Raw genomic sequence first — 23,825 nt, 5'->3', positions numbered from 1 at the left:
GCCATTGATTATTTTTGTGACATAAAAATGACATACCTTAGTGATAGTTAAAAAATCGACAAAATGATAGTTTTCGTATCTGGTGGTGCATGTCACTAGGGTAAACACCATGCCAGAGGGACTCCTTATGCTTGTCCTAATTGGATGCACATCAGATGCGAACTCTATTTTTCTTACCGTGAGCTCACCCGACCGTCAAAAACGCACAAGGTAGGAAAATATATTTCAATACTTCAAATACTGCCGATTCGTATGATAATTAAACAGAAAATCATGATTTTTCAAAATAAAAATAATAATTTCACTTAGGTTTATAAGATAGATGCATGTGTGCCGTAGGAATAAAATGTATTAGGTTATTTTGGCAATGCCGTGAGCCTCGTCCTCGAGCCGACTCCTGATCCCGCTTCGCCACCTCTCTAAAAGATTGTATCGAACCTCCTTAAAAACTAAGAAGAATTGTTATACCTTAATTGTGAGTAATCTGAAAAAAATAACGAACAACTAATAATCAAGTATTTAATCAAACAAAGTAAAATTTCCTTGTCTTAGTTCACAGAAAACAATGTCTATTACAAATATTGATGGTATGATTATTTTAACAATAACTACAATAGATTATATCCAATTTATTGGCTACGTAGAAATGATGTCTAATTTATTTGAATAAGTTGTATTAGAGCACTCTTACGTAACGTTGCAGAGCTTGACAAATAAAACCGATATAATTGGAAAGTTATGATAAGTATCTTGTTAAAAGTTATAATAAGTTGATGAATCAAAAGAAAACCTTACTGCTTTACTCAGATGTCCCAATCAGAGATTTTATATAGTATTTGAAACTTTGTGTTTTTTGAGTTAAGGTTGGGAGGTAGTCAGATTACATGTCCTGATAATAGCAGCTAATCCTCTATGTAAATAAGAACATGATATTGTTGATTTCATGTGATTTAGACGCAAGATCGATTCGCCAACTCCACAAACAGTAATATATGACATGGCTATGGAAAGTAAAAGAGGTATAGGTGTTTGTTTACATTAACTAAGATTAGTGTATAGACTGACCTAGACATGATGGGATTTCCAGCTCATTGAGATTGTACTTCCTTGCACTCATTAGTTTCTACAGGAGATATTTGTTTAGGCACTAACGTGTAAGAAGAACAGATATAGAAGTATTATAATCATACTATTTTAAATTTATCATTTTATATTGTGCTCCTGTAAATGTTGGTCTTGAATACATATTATGAGCTAGTAACAAATGCTGTTGTGTCTATAACAACTGTATCTATGGCGAATGTCATTGCGGACATCACTCCCGTCAGTGGTTCACTTTTTAAAATATATAAGTACAAGATATTTAGAAAGTCTATTCATTTATATTTTATTAAATTTATCATACATATTAAGACAACGCTCACCCTCTTTTCAAGGAATATTTAAAACTATATTAAAAAAATAGAAATGATAATAGTAACAAACCTAAAATTCTTCTTTTGTATCAATACGATCAAAAAGAATAGAAAGAGTAAAGTATATCTTCATCGAATCAAATCCATGTTTACGTAGGCGTCTCATACATTCCCATCAACTCGGCCGAACCCATCTCACCTAGCTCTGTCTTCTTTGTATCTGTATGTATGTACACTACCATACGTTCTGGCGACCTTATCAGAAATAAAACCGAATGGAGCTGTCAAAGAACCAAACAGCAATCGACTGTCCATTGCAAAAGTCCACCTTCGGGGTAGAAATTCGAGGAGAAATTGCTCTCTGGGATAAAGTTGTACAGAATCACTGTGAAACACGTTCCAGCAGGACCAATCTTGGTGTTATGATCACTGAGCGCAATCCTCTACTCGTCAAAAAATCTCGTAAACCAGTGTCATACTGTTTTTAAGCTTTGCTTCATGGTACACGTATTTTATTTGAGATCAGTTTCACGATGCCAATTTTTCACTACTCATACAAATATGATCAATATGAAAAAATAAAATCAACGCCAGCATCATGTGATAGCACTGTGCGTGTAAAAAGAACAAACATCTCTGTAAGGAAAACGCAAAAAAAAGTATAGCTTAGAGTACAAAGCAGTATACAAAAGCACCAGCACACTCGAAAAAGTTAATGAAAAGTTTCGAACGGTGTACAGGGCCAAAAGGTTAAACAAAATCGACCAGCTAGGGAAAAAAGAGCCTTGTACGTGCGCATAGACGAAAACAACAATAGGATTCCTCTCAAGCGTGCGCGCAGCATCTTTCTCCTCTCTCATCTCCCCTTTGTTTTTTCCTTTTCTTTTGCGCAACACTCCCCACGTATAGCCAACTGTTCTTTTTCCCTCCGACCGGCCGGACTTTTCCGAGCTTCGTGCGCAGACTTTTACAGACCCTCTCATTGTCTTTAACGCGCCGAGCCCCCCCTTCCATTACGGAACACTAGTTCTCTTTACGACACTGTTTCATTCTTCCCTGTAAGAGCCCCGGCTCTCTTTCAGCTCGCGCGGTTGTGGATCGAAAAAATACCGTCGACGCGTGCCTTGTGTAAACACAGAAGCGACAGCTGCATCACGCGGAAGCACAGTATTGATTTATCCGCTCTCGTAGGTTTGATACGCATTAGTTCTTTGAGCGCGGTGTGGCGATAGCATTATTACACCCTGCAGTGATAAAACGAGCATTTGCATGTGACTTTTAGGTGATGGCTGGACAAACATAAGCATTGAGCTTTCGTTACTTTTGTTTTTTGCTTTTCCTTTCTTTTGACTAAGACACTCGATTTTACCGCCAACTAAATCGAATCTCGGGAGCTTTTTCTTTAATTTTCCAAATTGAAGACTTTTTCACAATACTTTCAATATTGGAAATAAAGAAAACAAATTTGTAAAAATACACCTGCTGAATCAATAATCTTGATGAAGAACGTACAATAGATTTTTTTGCATACGATCAATGGCAACATCATATCTTACCAGCCTCTCGAATTCTGAGACGAGGCAGGAGAGAGTATCAAGACTCACATCGAGTATCCTTACAACCCTATAAAGAGAGGAGTTACAAGCTCTGGTATTGTCGATGCGCATTATACACTTTAGAAACAAAGGAGCAAAGCAAGAGATGGTGGAGGGATAGAAACGTCTCTTCGTAAAGCCAGAGAAAACAGTGGAACCAGGAATAGGTTGAGCGGGGGAGCAGCATTGTTGCTGGTACGATATTCCCGTGCATGAAATCCCCACTGGGGGCCGAAAACGGTGGTAACAGAGATTGCACCGGAAATTGTACTTTATTAAACTCGTTCGACGGAGTCCAGCCGTGCTTGTTTGCCTACCGGTGCTCACTCTTTTCCTCTCTCATTCTCTTCGTTTCACTATTCAACACGTCACTGATTCACGCTCACGTAGAAAGAAAAAGCCACTTTCCCTAGGGAGATGACACTGAGTTACATCATTTCCCCTTTCATTCCGCTTTTCGCTTTTCAAGTTACATTTTGCTTCAATCATTTCTTTCCATCCCTCAGCCTTTTTATCAGTTTCATTCGTTCGTTTTCACCCAACATTTTGCTTTCGTTTCACAGTAATTTAAGCACATTCAACAATTCTTAGTTTTGTCTCACTTTACCAGCAGCACATTTCAGGACCACTGAGACAATTGAAAGTAATAAGTATAACCATCACAAAAAACATAAATGTTCTTTCAGAGTCAGCGGAAACATTTTCCTTTCAATTTACTACTCATGCAGTACAGCACGTAATGGCAAGTTAAAAGTAGTATTTTCATGTTGTGGAAATAACTATTTTTCATTTATCATTTGGTAATGAATAAAAGTGCGAATGTTATACTTTACATTATTGTAATAAAAATAAAAGGATACGAAAGCTGTCGGGTTTTTGAACTGAATATTCCTTGTTTGAGGAGGTATTTGTCTCTTGTTAAAATATCATTTCGACTCAGAGATGTTATCCCAAACAGGCACGGAGAAAAGAGCTAAGGAAAATCAGTACGTAAAAGCCGATTACCAGAGTAAAAAGAGCCAATCTCAACGATCTAGCTTACGAGAGGCGCACGCTCTATTCTCATTAAACTCCCCTAGTTGTCTCTGCTAGGGTTGTTGCTGTACTCTGCTGTCGTATTTTCATGTTCCTTCGCTTGTCTCGTTTCCATGCTCTACTTTTACTTTCCCTCTTGTTTTCTAATGATTCTTTTTTTTCTTCTTCGCAACTCACGTTGTTCTCTCGTCCATCACAAGGGAAAATATAGATGGACAAAAGAAAAACAATTGGACACGTCTACTGCAGCTGTTTGTTACAAACCCTGGTCTCTTTTTCTTTGGAGACATTCTTTCTGAAGAAACTTTGTATCTAGGAGGTGCACTAAAACAAGATTGAGTTTTCCAAACTTTTCCCCCAAATTGTTAAAAAGTTGGTGAAAACCTGGCAGTTAAAAAAGCTACCAAAGAAGCCTTACAACATTATTTTGTTTTCCGTAAATGGTATCAATTTTATAATCTCGATGTAATTAGCCATAATTGTGTAAATTGTGTGCAGTATCGAGATTATTAATAGTGAACAACCGTCGCTTGAGCCCAGATACGCCCCGATTCCTGAAAAGTAAAAAATATTGGGTCAACAAAAACACACAAAACCGCGAAAAAGAAAGGATCGATCTTTTTATACCACAAATTGGCCTGGCACAAGCTGCACATCAGCAAATCGACCAATCGGAGTTCAACCATCCGTGGAAAACGCACGGGTCAATCTTGCGTTACTAATTACATGTTCAATTACAAAGAGAGCCTCTAACGAACCAGTAAAGCGAGGAAGAAAGCCTGCAATCCCGGAAACCCCTTCATACGCCATACATATAGAGCAACTCGTGTCTGGAAGTTGTGCATTAGTATACGTGCTTATATTCATTTTAAATTAATATCGTTTGATACCAGTAATCCTCAAAGTAGTATAATTCGACTTTACAAGAGGTTAATCATCACCAGTTCAAATGTACAGCCCCGTATGGATATTGGTCGTGAAACTGTACTATTTCCTCCTACACGTGATCGGGAGTTCCAGGAAAAGAACTCGCACATCTTGGAAACTAGCACAAGCTGCAGCAAGCAGGCCTCTAACGAGTATCCGTCCGTATTTCTCGCTAATCCCTGCATACAGGGGCTATATTTCTCTTTCATGCACCTTGTAAAGCCGCACTATACATATACGTGCAGAATCCCTCCGGCTGAATGTCTCAATTATCGCACGTGTGCAGCCTTTCGTTCCTTCGCGCTTGGTTGGGCTCGCCACGCGTTCTCTGTACCGCTGTTTTGTGTCAAATTGCGGAGACTACCTGTGCACATCGATATCAAAGTTTCGTTCCGTTTAAACTATCCTGAAAACAAGACTACACAAAAAAAAAGTAGTTTTCCATAATCATTTGCGTCCAACTCACTAAATATGTTTCTCCTCGCAGTTAAATTCTGTAGGGAGTAATCTAAAGTGGAAATTTCAAGCATCAGATTTTCTGTTTCGCAGATATCAAAGTCATAAGCTCACTAAGCACGTAATTAATCTTGCTGTGCAACGTGCGGGGGATGCACACTATTAGGCCACTTCTACATACGTATATTCCGAACAGAATGAGGATGGTTGTGGAACAGGTTACGCAAAAGGTCAGAAACTGACCGTACAACGACTGCCTAACCCCCTCTCGCTAGGGCTAATTAACTTTTCTAATTGAATGTTTTCGAGTTAAAACTTTTCGCTCGAATTTAATCCCCCTATCTGGCTCTCTCGAGGGATGGCCCGCAAGCGAACCAAAACTCACGCAATGGATGTGGAGGAACGCCCGAACTAGAAAGTTAATTCCAATTATATGAAACGAAACGGTCGTTTGTACGGAGGGATACTGGGTTGGGGAAAAAAAATTAATAAACGAGAACTGTTGGAAGAAAAGAACAAGAGACGGTACAATCTACGGGGTCAATTATCTCTCTTAGACGAACTTTGAGGTTATGAGGGGAGGAGTAACTTGTGCAGAAATCCCGTCTGAGCTTGGAGATAAAACAAGAGATGCGGAGAGTTATTGTGATTGTGTGGATACCTATCTTTTTGGACTGCTCTTTTAGATACCAACGGACAGACGAGCAAGGAATGTCTTTTACTATAGGATTTCACTGTACACCTCCACGGATGGAAGAAGGAAGAGACACGTCTAGCTGTGAAACTTCATTCGTGTGAATGTACTATCTAAATGGATTTACGAATAGAGTTTTATGATAAAAAATAACTATGCTGAATTGTTTTAGATGAATTCCTCGATTGTAATACCTTTCCAGGATAACAGCACAAATTCAAAGAAGTTCATAGGTGGATCTGTCTCCCACGTGAATATTACTTCTAGAGTTGCACTGACACTTGGGAGCTCCAATATCCAATGTAACCTAGCTGTAACGAAAGTCGTCGATGTAGTAAGGTTTCGTTATGTGGACTCCGAACAAATAAAAGTACGTTAATGTAAGGTCTAGAAGGTGTTAGGGCGCGTTAATTATGAGAGCAAACCAACTTTCGTGAGATCAGTGGGATGAGTACACATCATTTGCGGTTTTTGTCGGGAAAGCAGGTTGACGAAAACGAGAGCTCGACGGAGTAAAATTCTGAGGCCACCAACGCGAGACGAAAGACAGTGAGGACCAAAAACCCACCAAAGCAGCGTCAAACGGACGATTTGTGTCAAAGCAACCAGGGGGAGGGAGAAAAAAGCAGACGAGGGTGGATGAGAGAGAGAGCCCGCGTTACCCACTTAGTTCCTCGCTCTCATCAGAAAAAGTGCGAGCTGTTCTTTAAAACAGAAAATATCATCCGTATTAGCATAAACACCGGCAAGCCCGGAGTCTCTCTTCATTTTCCCGGGGCCAAATAGGCGGACGAGATTGCGTCCCGGCTCCAACAATTTTTTAGCCAACAGAGGAAGAGTCGGAGGGGAGGAGGAGGAGTCCCTCTTTGAGGAGGAAAAAGTCTTTTGTTCGACCTCGAACGCCTATTTTCTACCGCGTTTCTCTTGTCTCTACGGGCCTTTAGTTTGGCCCTCTTTAGAGCTTCATTTCCCGCGTTTTTTCCTTTCATCCGAATCCTCGTCCCGCGGACGTGCACCAACGTGCGAATGAAAATGCAAACGTCCGAAATTCTGGCGTTTTCATCAGCCAAGTTGGTGGTGGTACGAGTTGAGTGAAAGTGCCGTGCAATTGCATTGTAATGCATGTTGGTGGAAGGATTTTTTTTCAGGATACATTATTACATAGCATGCAAATTAATATTGGAACGAATTCATGTATACAATGTGAATTGTTAATAAATTATTGATTCACGTGATTTGGATGAAATTACTTCGTGGTATGGTTGCACGATAGGGCTGATGATCCGAGTATGAATTTACTAGAAAATCAGTTGGTTCACTGGAAAGCTACTTTTAGCACAAGATTTTCTTTTAAAAAGCTACAGCCCTAGTAAATTGCTGTAAGACAGAACACAGTGACATTGGTAGCTCAATAGGCGCGTAATAAAGGGTAATTAGCTAATGGAAACTGGTTCCAAAGCTCCGAAATAAGCGTAATACAGCATCCGTCTCTCTTTCTCTTTCAGCAATGTCGACTTGTTAGATACGAGTAGAAGATAAAAGGAGCAACGAGTCGGAAAAATAGCGGACAACACCCACATTTGCTGTACCCTGTAGCTGCAAGACGGAGGGATAGAGAGAGAAACAGCCAGAGCAAAGAAAGTAGGTACCACTAAGCGAGCTTCTTCATCTACGTGCCTTTTTTCCGTTGTTCTTGCCCATGTCTGTATATGTGTTTTTGATTGATCTATTACTTATTTTTTTACCCTCCCTTTCAACCTCCTTTTACTTGAATGTGGTCATGGCTCTTAAAGGGTCTCACTACTTTTTTCAAGTATAATTATAATCCATCTAATGCGTACTCTTTCTTTTCTTTGTTGTCGTTAAGTTATATTATGTTTTTCCTTGAGTTGAATGACATAACTATAAGTCATCGTAACTATCAGTGCAGATAACTTTGAAACAAGCAGTTGATGTATGTAGAAACAAGCGATGAAGAGAAAAAAAATGGGGAAGACGAAGATGAAATGGTAATGGAGGAAAAAAAGAAGATGTAGTTTTAAAAGGCTTTGTTATGGCCCCGCTGAGCTGTCGTGTGCCATTGATTAGCAAGTATAACTCTGCTGTTCCTTTTACTTCTTTATTTTCGCTTCTACCTCTAGAGGCATAATCAGACAAGGGTGATTGACCAATTACCAGCGAGTCGTGTGCTATTTTTAATAAATAGAATGCCTCGTTAATTGACCTACCACTGATGCTGCTGCTGTCGCTTTGCTAGTGAGGCTGTCTGGCTGTAGGAGTTGTGAGTAATTTTTTTGCCAACTGAGATGGAAGAATAAATCAGGATAAGATTATTTTCCCCCCTTCCAGATGAATCGCAGTGCTCGCCCCGCCTACGTTAAACTCTATCTCTGATGGACTAGAATTTTTAGATTGAGCTGTCCGCGGATGCTCGTATTGCTTTAGCTTTAAAAGCCAGTAGACATCTGGTTTTTGGATCCAAACAAAAATGCTGATTATATATAAGGTGGTTCGATGGTAATTATGACTTGCTGATCTGACGAGGGTATTGCGGCTATTGCTTCACATTGGAAGATCTGACTGTGGCCGACCTACTTTGGTAAATGGACTTGTCCACGAAAAGTATAAATGAGGTATTATAATTTCATAATCTTGAAGCAAAAAAAGGTATACTATTTCTCAAAACCAGCATCCTGTTGCAGTAAAAATTTGGGCTTTTGGGCATATATTCAGTACTCAGTATTGAAAAGGATAACTCGATAAGCAGCCCAAATAACATCGATTCCACCACCATTGTTTCTCTCACTCCTGTACTATCACAAAGTATTTTAATGGTCCATCCGTAACTGGACGTATTTACAGTGTTAATTTTGTACCGATGCTAGTTTGTGTAACACGTTCATTAAAAAGTTAAAGTTTGCTTTTTATGAACAGAGGAATACCGGTATACTCATCCTTTTCAAATATACGGCTGTAGGCATATACTATACGCATATAAGAGTACTCTTTATGGTTCCTCATTATACTTGGACTAAATTGCAAAACTTTTGTAAAATATTGATAAACCCACACGCAGAATATTGTGGATCGATGGCTCGAGTTTTCCACCTTGTTTGAACTCCGCGTAATCGAATAGGAAATTAAATTTCATCAAAACTTTCCATACAGTTAAAACGTTAAAACAGAGCAAAATTAAAAAAAAAAATTTTTTTTCGCTTTCTCTTCATTAAAGCTTTTTGATATTTACATGCAGTTGCAGCTCTAATGAGAGGGGATTTTTTGGTCCAGTCAAATAACAATAAATTTTCACAATAAACTCACCCCACAAAATCTACGGTTGTTTGGATATTGCGTGTACTTTTCGACATAATTAAAACAAAATGAAAACACCAAGTTGGGAGATATGAAAAAAAAAGAGGCACAAAAAAAAAAAAAAATGGAAGAACAAAACTGAAGTAACCCCGGAACTGTAGGAGGATAAACCACATCGAAAAAAAAAAGAAAAGAAAAGCTTCTACCTTCGCGAGATGAAGTGCGCTGCAACAGCACAGGCCTCTAAGCCCTACGTCTTTATACCTTACTTTTTCTACTTCTTATCCCCCTTTTTTTCTACATTGTAGCAACTTGTATACACATATCTACTAGCCCCATCCTCGTCCGCGTTTGCAGCAGTAACTTGAGATGGAGGGACGAATTTAAAAAAAAAAAAAAAGAGCTGCAAGACGAAAAGTTCGACGCGGCTTCCGCTTATCTTAATATTCCTCCCCATTGATCCCATTCACGAGTGCTGCATCCTTTCCCAGCCCCTGATTCCGAAGTCCAAAGCCTCCTTGCAACTTTCTTGCGGGAAAAATTCACAGCGCGCAGTCACGGACTGACACACCACTGGCCCAACTTGTTCGCCCGTAGGTTTACACGAGTTTTTTTTTCTTTTTTTTTTTTTTTTCTCATTTCCACTGCAGCTCGCTTGTTTTTTTGGCACTAACAATAGTCTAAGTTGTCTTTAAAGTTCCACCCAAATTTCTCGGAGCCTTTTTAGACTTTTAACAAGGGCATGCTTGATTTTCTTGTTTTTTAAAGGAAAATGCAGCCAAGGTGTACTAAGTTGTACGTTGTTATATATGCCAACGATGTTGTGATGAATATACATGAGGTTCTCGTTATTAAGATGCTTTTTAAGAAAATTTTCAACTTAAAAAAAACAAAAGAATGGAATTATGCAAGACAAATTTTTGGACGGTGATTTTTCAGACTTTCATTCGGCATGATACATATTCGATAATTTGCGTTAGATTTTTAGTAAAGTATCTCACCACGTTCGCTAACGATAATCGCCTTAACTGACCAACTCCAACTAGATGACTGTGTGGCTTACCTGTAATAAAAAAAGGAAGATGTCATTAGTACGAGGTATGAAGCAGTTGAAATTATTAATACAGTGATTTGCAAAATTAATAATAATCGGGAAATGATCATGTTTGTATATTATTATGATGTCTCATCACATTCACAAAAAATAACATTTTACTGTCATTTTTTTTAATAAATAGGATAGTATTTAATAGATAAACGTCCATTTGAGAGAGCATGTACTATCAAGTATTCATTAGCATAAAAAAGTAATTGTAAAAAGCAAGTTCTCTTCAAGTGCTACGATTTAGGTAAAAAGAGCTCACTTTATCGATTTTGTGAGCTTCCTTGCTCGGAAAAAAAAAAAAAAAAATTCGAGTGCACTGTAAACGTGTATAGCCACGGGGTCAGCAATGTGTGCCCAGAAGTACAAAAGTTTGCCAACGCATACGTGCGCAGTATACAGTACTTATCATACGTAGGTGCACAGCACACGAGAAAGTGGAGCAGCATATATTTTCCGTGAGTTGGACATGCTTGCCTGCAGCGATCGTTCGATTATCGAAGATCACGGATAACACACGGTGCAGCCCCTCTTCGGAAGGAGGAGCGACAAGTGCGCAAACGTACGCCTTCAACAGTCATTAAATTTTTTTCTATCTCTTTCCAACTAGATTTGATTTTTTTCCCCTTGCTCCTTTAGACGTGTCTTTTTTAAACTCATTTCTCTTTTATCATCTCGATAAGGCTGATGAATTACTAACGATGCTCTCATGACTCTTGAAATATTTCCTCTCATTATCTCGAGCTCAAGATACGTATCTTTTTCATAACTATGCATGTAACAGAGTTGCAAAAAAAAAAAAAAAAAAAAAAACCGATTTACACGCTAATTGAATTTTAGAGATACATTGAATATTAAATCTTCGCTATCTTGCTCGGTAAATCTATGATTTCGGTTTATTTATAGAGCTCTAATGGACATTAATTTATTTCATCAGAGGATAAAGCAATCTTAATCGATGTTTAAAAGTTTTTATGATATCAGTTTCAGAATTAATGGAAAAAAATTATTTTAATATCTACAAGTACATTAATTTAAGATCATCATTTTTCAAAAATCATTAGTTGATTATGAATAATCGTAAAATTTCATCATTTGACCATACATCAATTATCATGTACTGTCACAAGATATCTCGCCGTTGCTAGCTTCAGCGACTTTGTCAGCGTTGGCCCGATCGATATGAATGGCCATTATCAACTGGACAACGCGGGGCACTATTACCCTTGATTATTCTCCATTACCGACGACGTGCTCTAATACTATCCATACGGAGATACGCTTGGTATGCACACTAGCACGGGGTCCATAACTACCAATGTGCTTTATCGCTAATTGCACGTAAGTACACGGCTGCTCTTGTTGCTGTAATCATGTTTTTTTTTTTTTTGTCGATACATATACGTGTTCTCCTTCTCGAGTTCTCGATTTTCGGCTTTGCACCTAATCGTACGCCGTCAGTAGCTCAATTCCACTCATTACCAAAGGCCATTAGAAATTCCACGACTTACCTACCGGACCACGAAGGCCTTACACCTTAAAACAAATAATGAGCCGTAGCCGACAAGACGTGATAGTGATTATAAAAAAAAAAAAAATTTGGAAGTACCGAAAGCGGGAGTTAAGAGAAAAATGCGTAAGCAGATTAAAAATCCTCCTGATCCTGGACTCCCCCAATGAGCTTAATTCAAAACCACGTTAATTCCCCTCTGCCCAGTCTCGGAGGTTTTTCATGCCCGCTCGCCTCGTTATCCACCGACTGCAGTGAGCCGGCAACTTAAATCGGATCTAGAGGTCAGGAGGGATAAAAAAAAAAGGTAAAAAAAAAATAGCCTCGCAGGAAGCAAATGGCGGAGACACGGACGCTTTAAGCTGATAAGCCGGGGGACATATCTAGGAACACGCGCATGGGGTTTATCCATAACATAATGTGCGCGATGGCCGTGAAAACGCATCGAATTCGGAGTCGATCGATCGGACAGCCAGTATTTCTTTACTCTTTAAACACTTTTTTTCCCTGTCCCTCTCTTTGGTATTTCACGGTGTGTTGATCCTATCACGTGTACACCGTACACGCACTTGCCGCGTCCAACTGTACACCGTGGCTGGGGTGTAGTATGAAGTTTGCTTTGTTACGTGCACAACGGGTGGAGAACGGAGCTACGCTGCCATCGATTAATTCCGTCTCATTAGCTGTTCAATGCGCGCCTGGTCTCTCTCAGCATTTCGTTAATTATAACCAAGCCTAGATCACAGCTACGGCCAGGGAGAGAGAGAGAGAGTGGGTGCACGCCGGCGATTATTAGTATATACGTGGGGTTAAGTGGGAACAAGATTAATTAACCGTCGATTGTCTCCGGTGGATGTAAGTGCGTAGCGGATCGAGACAACTTTCTAAATTCAAAATTTACGGACCAACTCCGGGAAGGGGGAAAAAACGGTGGACCAACCGTAGCGGCTGCGGTCGCGTAACCGAGAGATTTGACATTTTTGCGCGGCTATCGGCGTTACGTGCGTTCGGTCCCCGCTAATGATTCCATTTATCAAATTGCGTAAGCCATACATTATCCCTTTCAATCGGTGGGTGTATGGGTTTTATTAATTTTAATTGTGTTTTTCGCTAACGAGCTATCGTGTTGCTCACGCGAACATCGCTTCGGTGCTTAAAAGTATGGAATTTACAACTTTCATCGGAGTAATGAGCGATTTGATTTGTGCAAAGAATGCGATTCCGTTTTTCAAAACTCACGTGGAATTGCCATTAGCTCTCATTACATGATTACACGATGAATCCAGGCTATGAGCTTTTTGACTTTATTTCCATTGGTACACGAATGTGTTTGAAAATCGTGTGTTATCTCTGGATGGATCCATACAAAAAAAAAAGCAGTAAAAATTTCATATACATTAGATGCAACATTAATGATGATGATAAAGAAATTACAACAAAAGTAATGACAAACGTCTAATTTTGACTAACGTGTCTTTTGGGCGTTCAAAAAAAGCGAAAATCGTGTAAAGTTAGCGTTTCATATAGCTCTGTATTCATGGAGTTCCGCTTACTTCGAGTGAACGATGATGTATAGACCAGAGAGTTGGGAGAATAGCCGGCCAGTATCCACGCGGGTGTATGGTATAGAAGGCATGAATTCCGCCGAACGAGTGAAACGGCCGAATTTAATGAAAAATTGAACGGCCCGAGCGACAAGAGATATAAACTCGAGCAAAAAAAATGGTCCAAGTGCGTGCAAGAGGGAGATGGGAGAAAGTTAACGTTTGAATGGGAGCGACGCAGTTAGAGACCGTCATCAATTCCGAGCCATTGTCTCTCGTTTGCACTTTTTTGTGCCCTCGTTTTCCGAATAGCTGCGAGAATTAGAGCGACCCAGTGTGGATTCGTTTACGTGTTATACGTACTGCCCATCTGCGCTCATCGATCGGCCCGTGACTACCGTCACTCGTTCCAGTTTTCGTACAACCCGTTTTTTCGGACTGTTTCTATTGACTTTTGTTTTTGTTTCTACTACAATTTGCGTGATGCAGCCCTTCCACGCGTTAATTAACTCGTTCGTTGGACTAAGCGTAGTGAAAGGGATTTATCGAGATTATTGAAGTTCTTTTCCCCTCTAACAGGACCACAGGGAGAGAGAAAGATCCTTTGACTCTGCTGTTTGGGAATTTTTACCGTTTCCTTTTTCATCGATGAAGGAACAAAAGAAAAATCCTTTGCAGCGATCACACCATTTCTCTTTATATTATCCAATATTTTTTCAAAGATGCCAATGACGGAGCACAAGCTTGCGAGGAATTCGCGAGCGTCTAAAAGGATACCTATAAAAATAATAAATCCGTATTCCGTATGCGACGTAGCGTGAAAAATCATTATGTTGATGTAAAACTACTCATTTAGGCATATTGTAAATGGCCTGCATATGACGTATCGAGTCTCGCACTCGTTAATTAATAACGGAATACCGCGAGCTCAATTCCAAAGACACAGTCGTGCATCTAATTTGTCATTATTAATTACCGGGATATTTCAAATCCTCGTTAAAATTGGAAAAAAATCCCAGCTCTCAATGACTTGCAAGTGCACCTATCGAACGGGCGCTTTTCACATTTAGTTGCTGACGGGGTCGAAAAAAAAAAAAAAAAAAAATTTGCGATGGTGAAACGAATCGTTGGGTTTCACGCCGTACACACGTGCAAAGTCACGCTATTCGTGACCATTTATATAAATGAAGCTATTACACGGCTCAATCGCGCGTACCTACAACACACGCGTATAGGTACTTACCAGCGAGTGAGATTCCGCCGAAAGATAAGTCCTGCTTTTGCACGCGTCTGACATTCATTCGCGTATCGTAAGAGGGAAAATGGCGAATGAGCGTTACTCTTGACCCCTAGCACGTCGTTTTCATACTACTCAGGCTTCTACAACGCTTATAGATATAGAAAATAAGGCACGTATTAAACTCGGACTCTCTTCTTTGCCAAGTTTCACCCGATGGTTCATAGGATATATTATACTTACAGCCGTGAGAAAATTGTCTCTTACAGAAACGTGATACAAGCTGGGAATCCAATTGTACAAGATAACTCTGTTGGACTGAGCGATTGAACAATCATTGAGTTGTCAAACATAACATTTGCATCATTGATCGATCAACATTTTTTCTATTGTACTTGTAAAAAGTTGCCTGGCTACGCAAATAGATGTTGAGAGATGGATACATATTTGCGACATCCATATTATACATGCAAATAATTTTCAAATTCTTGTTGAATGATGTTTATTTTATCATAGCAGTAATAATAATTTCATCACTAAAAATCTGCAGTTACACTTTGAATACACATTTCTACTTGCTAATGTACCAATATTTATTAAATATTTTATTTTTTGATAATTTTTCAATAATTTATTTTCTCTTTAAACTCACGTGTTATCCTTACATTGTACTATAGGTTTTAACATTATAGTGGTAAAGGCAGCAATGAACGCTTCGTAAGACCAAAAACAAATACTAGGACATGTTCTTTGCTCCTCGAGGAGCATAAATTTCTCGGTAAAATCCACGCGTGCAATATCTCACAGCATCTCTTGGCCTATCCACACAGTCATGTCTGCATTAACCCATTTCTGGCAGACACATCCTTTTTCTTGAAATGGCGGGACACGCCGAGAAACGCAGAGCAAAATTGGAACGACAATGCACACGCCGCGTCGAATGAATTATGCCCTTGGCGGGCACCATCGACAGCGTTCCCGTATACGTATGTCGGACCGAGTGTGCATGCAAAGTGCGCCCTCCCAAAGATCGAACTTTTCCCGCTTGGAAAAATTTCTCGGGGTACTTTTTTGAAAACTTTGCCGAGGGGGATGGGAAAAGCCGATTTTGCTCGAGCTTTCGATTCACCTGATACACGCATATATCGGCTTGATGTATAGGATTCAATTAGTCTGACGAGAGTAAATCATATACTTATGCTAATGCGTCCAGATTATATATATATCTGATGTTTGCACTTGTCGTCGAGAGCTAGCTCTTGCTACACGTCGTGCTATCGAAAAGATTTAATTAACCCAACGATTTATGACCCATCGCAGATTACCGATATTGGTCTGCGTCTATTGCTCGAGATAATGTAATATGTTTGTGTACTGGAAAAAAAAAAGAGATTTTCCACCCATGAAGTTCAGATCAAGAGAAAATCCACGCCTGGAAAATGTTGTACCATTCGATGAAATACGTATACTAATATAATAGGTATATACGTAACTTTCTAGGTGATGTCGATGTGATGTGTTAACTGCTGTACCGATTGTAACGATCTTTTCGACGTGTTTTCGTTCGAGTTCGAGTGAAGACCAGTTACTCGTCAAAAGGACCGACAGACAAGTGAAGATACTTCACGAGGAGTGAAAGAAAACATGGAGACACACCCACGCACTGTGGATGCGCCCGACCAAACATCGCGTCGTTGGATCATTTATTCGTTCCGACGAGCGCCTGACGAGTCGATTGGTGTCTTTACTTGTGTATCTCTCTTTCTCTCTGTCTCTCATGGGAAAAAATATCTCTCGAGGGCTGGATACACAATAGTCGATCCGAGACACTTGCCCATGTGTAATTAGAGGTTTATTTTTTGTTTTTTTTTAGTTTCTCTTAAATTCGAGTGAAGCTGCGTCTCATACTTTTACAGATGCTTGCTACAAGAGCCATCGAGTAAGGTAGTTTAATATTTGACATATTGGGCTAACCAGCACTGATTTTTAATTTTTTTTTTTTCAAACGTCCTACTCTCTCAGTCCTCGTCGACTTATTATCTTTACAAAAAGTGTGTTGTTGATGTCTCGAGGTGACGGTGTTTTTTCACTCTCATCACAAAGACTCCCAGCTTCGTGATCACTCGCAAAGATTCTTTCAGCCTTCGTTTGTTTATTTAAAGACATTTGAGGTTGTAAAAGTTGAACAACCACCAAGAACAGCTCGAGACAGCGGCGAAAACGAAATCCATGCTTTTAGCTCTGGTATGCAAGTGCCGAACAAATTTTATCGAACAAAAGCCTCGGTGAAAAAAGAACTTTCCAACGGTCTCGCCGATGATTCTCGTTATTTTTTTTTCCTTATGACCCAAGCGCCGAGTTGGAGAAACGCTGCCCATAGGTTTATTGATTATTCGTAACTACATCCACTTGCACCTCAAAGCGCGTGTATCCGAGATTAGCATGCATCTCCGTGTTTCCACGCTTACACCGATAAAAGTACATACCCACGTTAAACGCTTTACGGCGTAACGCGGGCAAGTATATACACACGGGCATGAATCAACGCGCGCTTAATGAGCCCCCGCGCCCATCAGCTCTCGCCGAACTGTACCGCGGTGTGTGCAACATTATATACGCTGCGCGCGGATAAGTATATTCATTATTCATTCCTGCTTTATTGATGCGGAGCGAAACTAGTTGGGTGTGCACGCGTAATTTAATTACATGCCACGTGTATATACATGCTTGATTCTGATGGGATTGGCTATAGACGTCGATTTTTTTTTTTTTTTTTTACAATATATGAGTGTGATTTTCAAAGTTTTTCTCGTGATTCGGGCAGATATACGCTTGCCAGCTTGAATCTTGAGGTTTTCTTCTCATTATTTTCGTGAGTTACGTGGTTTGGGACGGTGATTAATTGCTGGAAATTCCTTGAGATTTTGTGTTTCTGGCATGTAACAGCGGTGTTTGCGAGTAGGGACAAGCTTTCGCGATTTAAATCAACGTTAATCTCAACCAACTTTGCGTGTTCCTCTGTTTTTTGCTCGAAGCACCTACGTGTGTATTATATTCATGCGAGAGATAAATTTTGCTTTATTGTGAAACAACACGAGAAAATTGTAACTTATAAACTAAATTTTGTTGACAACCGAACGATGATCATTTTTTTTTTAACATTAATTAAAGGTACAATGAAAAATTTATTTACAAGTTTGATCCCTAATTTGGGTTTGCAAGTAACGAAGGAATTTTTCGTTTGTTGGCCTAGAGCTATTATGAGGTACGCAATTTTTTTTATTAAAAGAAATATTTTTTTGTGTCTCTGAACTGTCGACCTATTTACTTGACACTTTTTACAATTAGTTTACATTTACAACACGACATACCTCATGTCTAATAATGAATTGTTGGCTGCCATCTAGGAAATACATTTTGTTTATAATCTCTTTTTTTAGGATGACCATGTAACAAATAAAAATGCAACTTTTGTTAATCCAACTTTTATCCTTTGAAATTATAGGCTTTTTAACTCGTTTGTGATGAAAAAATTCGGTGTTAATCTAATAATTAAATTAACGACACGCAGTTAAATATTGATATTGGCTTGATAGGCATTTAAAACATTGTCATGACTGCTCCATTACTTATCATTGTGACGCTAGCAAGTTATGTGTGATTTTATGGTATTATCATTTGAAGACTGATATATACTTCCAAAGTCATGAACCTTTTTTCATCACGTGCCATTGTTACCGAGTTAAAATTACCGGTACAAAAACTTCAAGATCATCTTCATAAAAGTACCTCGTAGAAATCCATGGGTGGATGGCGAATAACCAGGAGAAAAAATAGAGCTGTGCCCGGGTAATTTAAACATGCTCGGATTATCGTCCTACAATGCCCCGGACCCAAGGGGCTTCTGTCTACTGATCTCTCCTCACCGATGTCCCTTTTTTTTCCTACATCTCATCTCCCTATCTGCTACCTCGAGCTCGGATCGGACAGCCAACTGCCCATATTTCTCCATATTCCTTCTCCCCGCCGTGCAATCATAATGGCAGAGTCGCGATCAATATTTTCGTTTCTTTTACTCCTATACCCCCGCACGCACGTGATCGACGAGCCAAGATTGTGTATCTCAATCATGGGAATCCACCATCGGCACGGGGCGGGGATCGTTTGTGGCGGCAGCGGCTGCCCAGGGCCCCCACCGCAACTCCGGCGCACGCAGAGCCAAACCCCGGCGGCCGCGACATGTGAGGTCCTTTCCACGATGTTCCGACGTCTGGGACTTTCAGCGCGGCAGAAGCCAAGCCAGCGATTCTCAACTGAAATTTGCTTCGCATACGTGAGTGGCGTGAGCTTTGAATCAGACGAAAGGACTTTGTCACATCTTTACAAAAGGAATGCAATTAACCTTTCAACGCAAGGATGGATCATTTTGTTTATTCTAAATACAGTTGTGTTCTAATATTTTAGACGTGATGCTTGTAATTCACATAGCACATGGCGTGTTCAATCAGTACCGATGCATTGATAAAAAACAGCGTCACGTTTCTTTCTCGTTTTTTTGTACGAATTTGAAAATTAAAAAAAATAACCTTTTTTGGCTCTAATTATTTATTGAATTAAATTGAGTAACTTTTCCATCAGTAATGATTGCTGTGGCTCTTGTGTCATTACTAATTAGAAAATTTCAAAGTATACATCATTATGTCTGCGAGGAATTGACAAATAAAATGTCGAAAAAAAAATTGTTCATTTTTTTTTAAAACCTTACAGCCAGAAAAAAGCTTTTTAAGATCAGGCATGTGCATCTGAATACTCTTTACTTTTAACTCTTTCTTTTTCATACGTATTGCTTTACTTGCCGTGCGACTTACGTTTCAGCTTTTGTGCCCGCGTAAAAACACAATAGATGCCTCCTGCATCTCATATTCGGTTGGTCTTTCCACTTGTCCAACGTATAAATACACGAGCTTGATTCGTGATCGCGTTCCTTTGTCTCATCTGCATCCTTGATTTCACACGAGCAGCCACCAGCTACTGTTTCATTCTTATTGTTAGCTTCCTCGCTCTTCCTCTTATGATCCTTTTTATCTTCTTCCCTCTCCCCTTCAGATACTCGGGTGAAGTTACTGATTGATGTAACTCGTTTGTCAGTTTGCACAAGCGCATGCAGGTAAATTTTCACGTAATACCTTGTTTTTCATAAATTAACAGTAAAAATTATCATTATACAATTTGGAGTATGTAATCTGTTTTATTAGTGAAAAAATTGGTCAACATCGCTTTTGTATAATATTTTTACTTGTAAGAGATGCGCATTTTATAGGGAAGCATATGTTACGCCTGAAAATTTTCAACCATAAATAAAGGCAAAATTTTTATTACACAAAGATTTTACTTTAATATAAAAACACGGAGCATAAAAACAAGTAACTCGAGCAAAAAAATTTATTGGCTCGTGTCTTTGTTGCAAAGTTAGATGGTGGGTGCAATACCAATTCCAGGCTTGATAAAAACTTAAGGCTCGCAAGCAAGGGATGCGCGGATAATTAACCCTGAAAACCGAAGTACAGCGCGACACTTGTTATTCCTCGTCAAATTTAAAGCTTTTTCCTCGGCTTACGGAAAACAGTAATAAACACCATGAAGACTCGAGGAGCGAGAGCCGATCGAGCGTCTTTCTTGCGTCACTCAGGAGGAGAAAAGAGTGAAAGCTCCGCATCGCCCGTTGAAGTGAATTGACTCCCTGCGAGAATGAGGAAGACGACAGCGACGAGGGATCCCCGAATAGGCAATTTCTCTTGACATCTATCTCCACCACGAGCAGAAACCACGTACGACCCGATAAATCGCCGGTGACGCGCATTAAGTTATCTCGACTCTTTGGCGGTGAAGCTTCGAGTTTCTCAGCGTGTATACTCCCGTATCAATACCCGCTGGGTTGTGTGCGCACGGCACCGCTAAAACTGGAACAGAGCAGAATTTATTTGATATTGATGTCAAATTAAAGGAGATCAATGTAAATGTGGAGGCAAAAGGCTGATCTGAAAAAAAGTCACAGCTTTGCGTTTTTTATCATCAACCTGTGAGTGTGAAAGACAGAGAAAGAGATGGAAAATAAAAAAAAAATGAAAATCCAAAAGATCAGCCAATCCAATAAACTATGTTTCACATGGTTTGTGTTTCTCTTCTATGATAATCTCATATTTTTATGTTAGTATCTGATATTCAATCAATAGAAGTAATTCAATTTCCAGTATAATCCACAAGCGTCGGTTATGTATGTCATTAAGTAAAAAAAAAAAAATGCAGGATAATGACTTTTGCGTAAGAATGCAAACCACGCCCCCTTCAAAAAAAAAAAAAAAAATTAAATCCTGTAGTGTAGTAATACTTGACAAACAATTCTTAAGATTTTATATTTCATTCCTTAGTTTTTCGATCCATACACGCGCGGGACACTTTCACAACGAAAAGTACCTATTATGCCGGACTAAAAGTGTAAGGCTGCGAAACTAAAATACAGCTTAAATTGAACGAACATAGATGCTTGAACTACATACGGAACTTGATAAAATCAAATAAGTAAATGTAGAATCAGATGCCATCTGTGTTTATCAATCGTGTGAGTACTTCAACTTATTTTACTTAATTTTAAGACATGCGATTAGGTTACAGAGATGGAGACTATGAAAAATAGAGTACTAGTTGATGTATTCATTAAAAATCATACCATCACGATAATGATTCCGTTGTTGATGAGGCTTTGTAACACACGAGTATTAAAATAATACATTACAAATGTGCTTTTTTAATCTCTGAACATTAAATTTCGAACAAGTGCTCAAGTGAGTGTGTGTGTAATACGAGTTTGAGCTTCACAGGTATAGTCGACTAATTGGAGTACAACGAGGCTCTTTTCGTTTTTATCAATTTTTACATGTGCAAGAACACCAGTTTTCGTACCTGATGACTCAAGCACGTGGCCCGAGAGACTCCTCGTGCTTGCCCCGGTTAGATGTAAACCTAACGCGAACTATGTTTTTTTAATCGAAGTCGCAGTATGGGTCAACATTTAAAAACAGAAAGGGAGGGAGAGCAATGCAAGATAATTATTACAAAGTAAACATTGGTACATTTCGTCAAACGAGTTATTAACAAAGTAAAATTAGCTATTACAATTTAACAAGTCAAAGATCCTTGACCTCCAGTTGAATTCTAAAATATGTAATTTTAAGAAAAGGATATAATCGATCATAGAATTATCACACCTTAATGGAAAACACATTTTTTCGTGATGAATTACACAAGTAAGGCTTATACTATAGTTGAAAAATAACCTTAAAAGATACATATTTCACAAACTTAATGAACTTTTAATGTATTCGAAATACCTCCAATTATTGTCCCTCTACGATAGCCACATACAGTCCCACTACTACTTCAAATTTATCGCCAGTCGATTACTATAAAAGTCGTTTTGGAAGGCTGTTATATGCATTTCACTAGTATAGCCTATTCGCTGTAGTGCTACTAATATGGAGAACTTCTGTTTGTTACTTTGCTTCTTTTTGCTATTTACCGTTGCATCTACTGAAAAAGCATTTGTGAGAAATCAAGAGGAACTTAATTATTACGTAAGTACTTGTTTATCAAAGTTATTTTTTATATTTATACCGAATACATATTATTGTAAAATGATCTACAACAAAATAATTGCTGTTTAGGCTCATATCATTTATAAAGATGAATTCAAATGCTCAGGAGTTTTGGTTTCAACTAAATATGTTCTAAGTACTGCCAGATGTATGTATCTGTAAGTTAATCGTATTTTGTATAATAAATGTTTGAATAACAATTCTAGATTTAAAACTGAATTTTGATATTTAACATTCTTATTTAAGGAACACTTCTATCGAAAACCATAAATACTACAGGATTTGCCTTGGATCGTCGGAAAAAAATGGCGGTCCACGTTTTCCAGTGAAAAGTGTCATTCCCTACCGTGAAGATCCGGCATCCAGTCATATTCATAATATTGCTATGATAGAGGTAAAGTAATGTAGAGTAAGAAAAAAATATACTTCAGTTTGTGTCATTTTGGCTTATTGAATATTTTTTTAAGTTGGACAAGTTACAAACGTATCCACAATTTAAACCAAATCCAATTCAATTAGCAATAATACAACCCGTTACATCACTAGATGATGAACGTATCATACGTTTTTTTGGATTCAACATGTACCACGTAAGTGGATTAATCATCTGATAAACGAAAATGTACTGTCAAATAATAAATACAAGTAACCTTAGACATAATATTGATTTCAGCCGGATAACAATATGAAACACCCCGAATTGATCTCGGATGAAGTGTCTATCACGAATTTTTTTCTATGTGAATTTCTATTCAGGGCTTGCCTACAGCCGACTGATTCCTGCATGAAAGTGCCCAATAATTTTTCATACCCCGAAGAAGGTGCTCCAGTTACTGTTGATGGAAAGTTGTATGGGATAAGGACTTATAAGGATCCGACTAACATTTGCCAGACTACCGGCGTTGTGATGGTGCCCTACTTGAAGATTTCTGTTTACCAAAACTGGATTAGGGGAATTGCAGGAATATAAATCTACTATGTATATTGTCAATTTTAGTGAATATTGAAAATTCTGTGTAGAAGGTAAAGAAACTTACCTACTCATATTTTTCTGTACATCTTACTTTGGAGCGCTACAATGGCAAAAAAAGGCACTAGCTAAAAATAAATAGCCATGAACTTTGGGTGTTAAATATGTACAGAGAAAAATGTAGCTCAGAATAAACATGTACTAGGTACACTAACGTAATAACGTAATATTTATTTGGTAGTATTTTTTCATGCATCAATTGAACCATCAATCTCTACTGTTTTTATTCTGTATATACCATACATATGTTCTTAGAAACTGACTTTCCCACGTGTCGCAGCTACTTCATAGAGTTGGCCACGAACCTTTCATAAGA

General features: G+C 38.8%; 2 protein-coding genes across 2 annotated transcripts in view; one reads left to right on the top strand and one right to left on the bottom strand.

Moving 5' to 3' along the window:
* The window catches only part of LOC106647824 (uncharacterized), a 263,442-nt gene that overhangs the window by 74,168 nt on the left and 165,449 nt on the right, over positions 1-23,825 (bottom strand). The window lies entirely within an intron of this gene.
* Positions 22,360-23,449, top strand: LOC149374265 (trypsin-5-like). The gene is made up of 5 exons (XM_089594358.1): positions 22,360-22,458; positions 22,549-22,637; positions 22,726-22,873; positions 22,947-23,069; positions 23,153-23,449. The coding sequence occupies exons 1-5, from the start codon at positions 22,360-22,362 to the stop codon at positions 23,447-23,449; spliced, it is 756 nt and encodes a 251-aa protein (XP_089450484.1).

This window comes from Copidosoma floridanum, unplaced genomic scaffold (assembly GCF_036245765.1).
Source record: "Copidosoma floridanum isolate Cflo_tuat_1 unplaced genomic scaffold, Cflo_Japanese_pri ptg000021l, whole genome shotgun sequence".
Taxonomy (NCBI): Eukaryota; Metazoa; Arthropoda; class Insecta; order Hymenoptera; family Encyrtidae; genus Copidosoma; species Copidosoma floridanum.
Note: the sequence above shows the minus strand (reverse complement) of the source record. Positions and strands in the feature narration are given on the sequence as shown.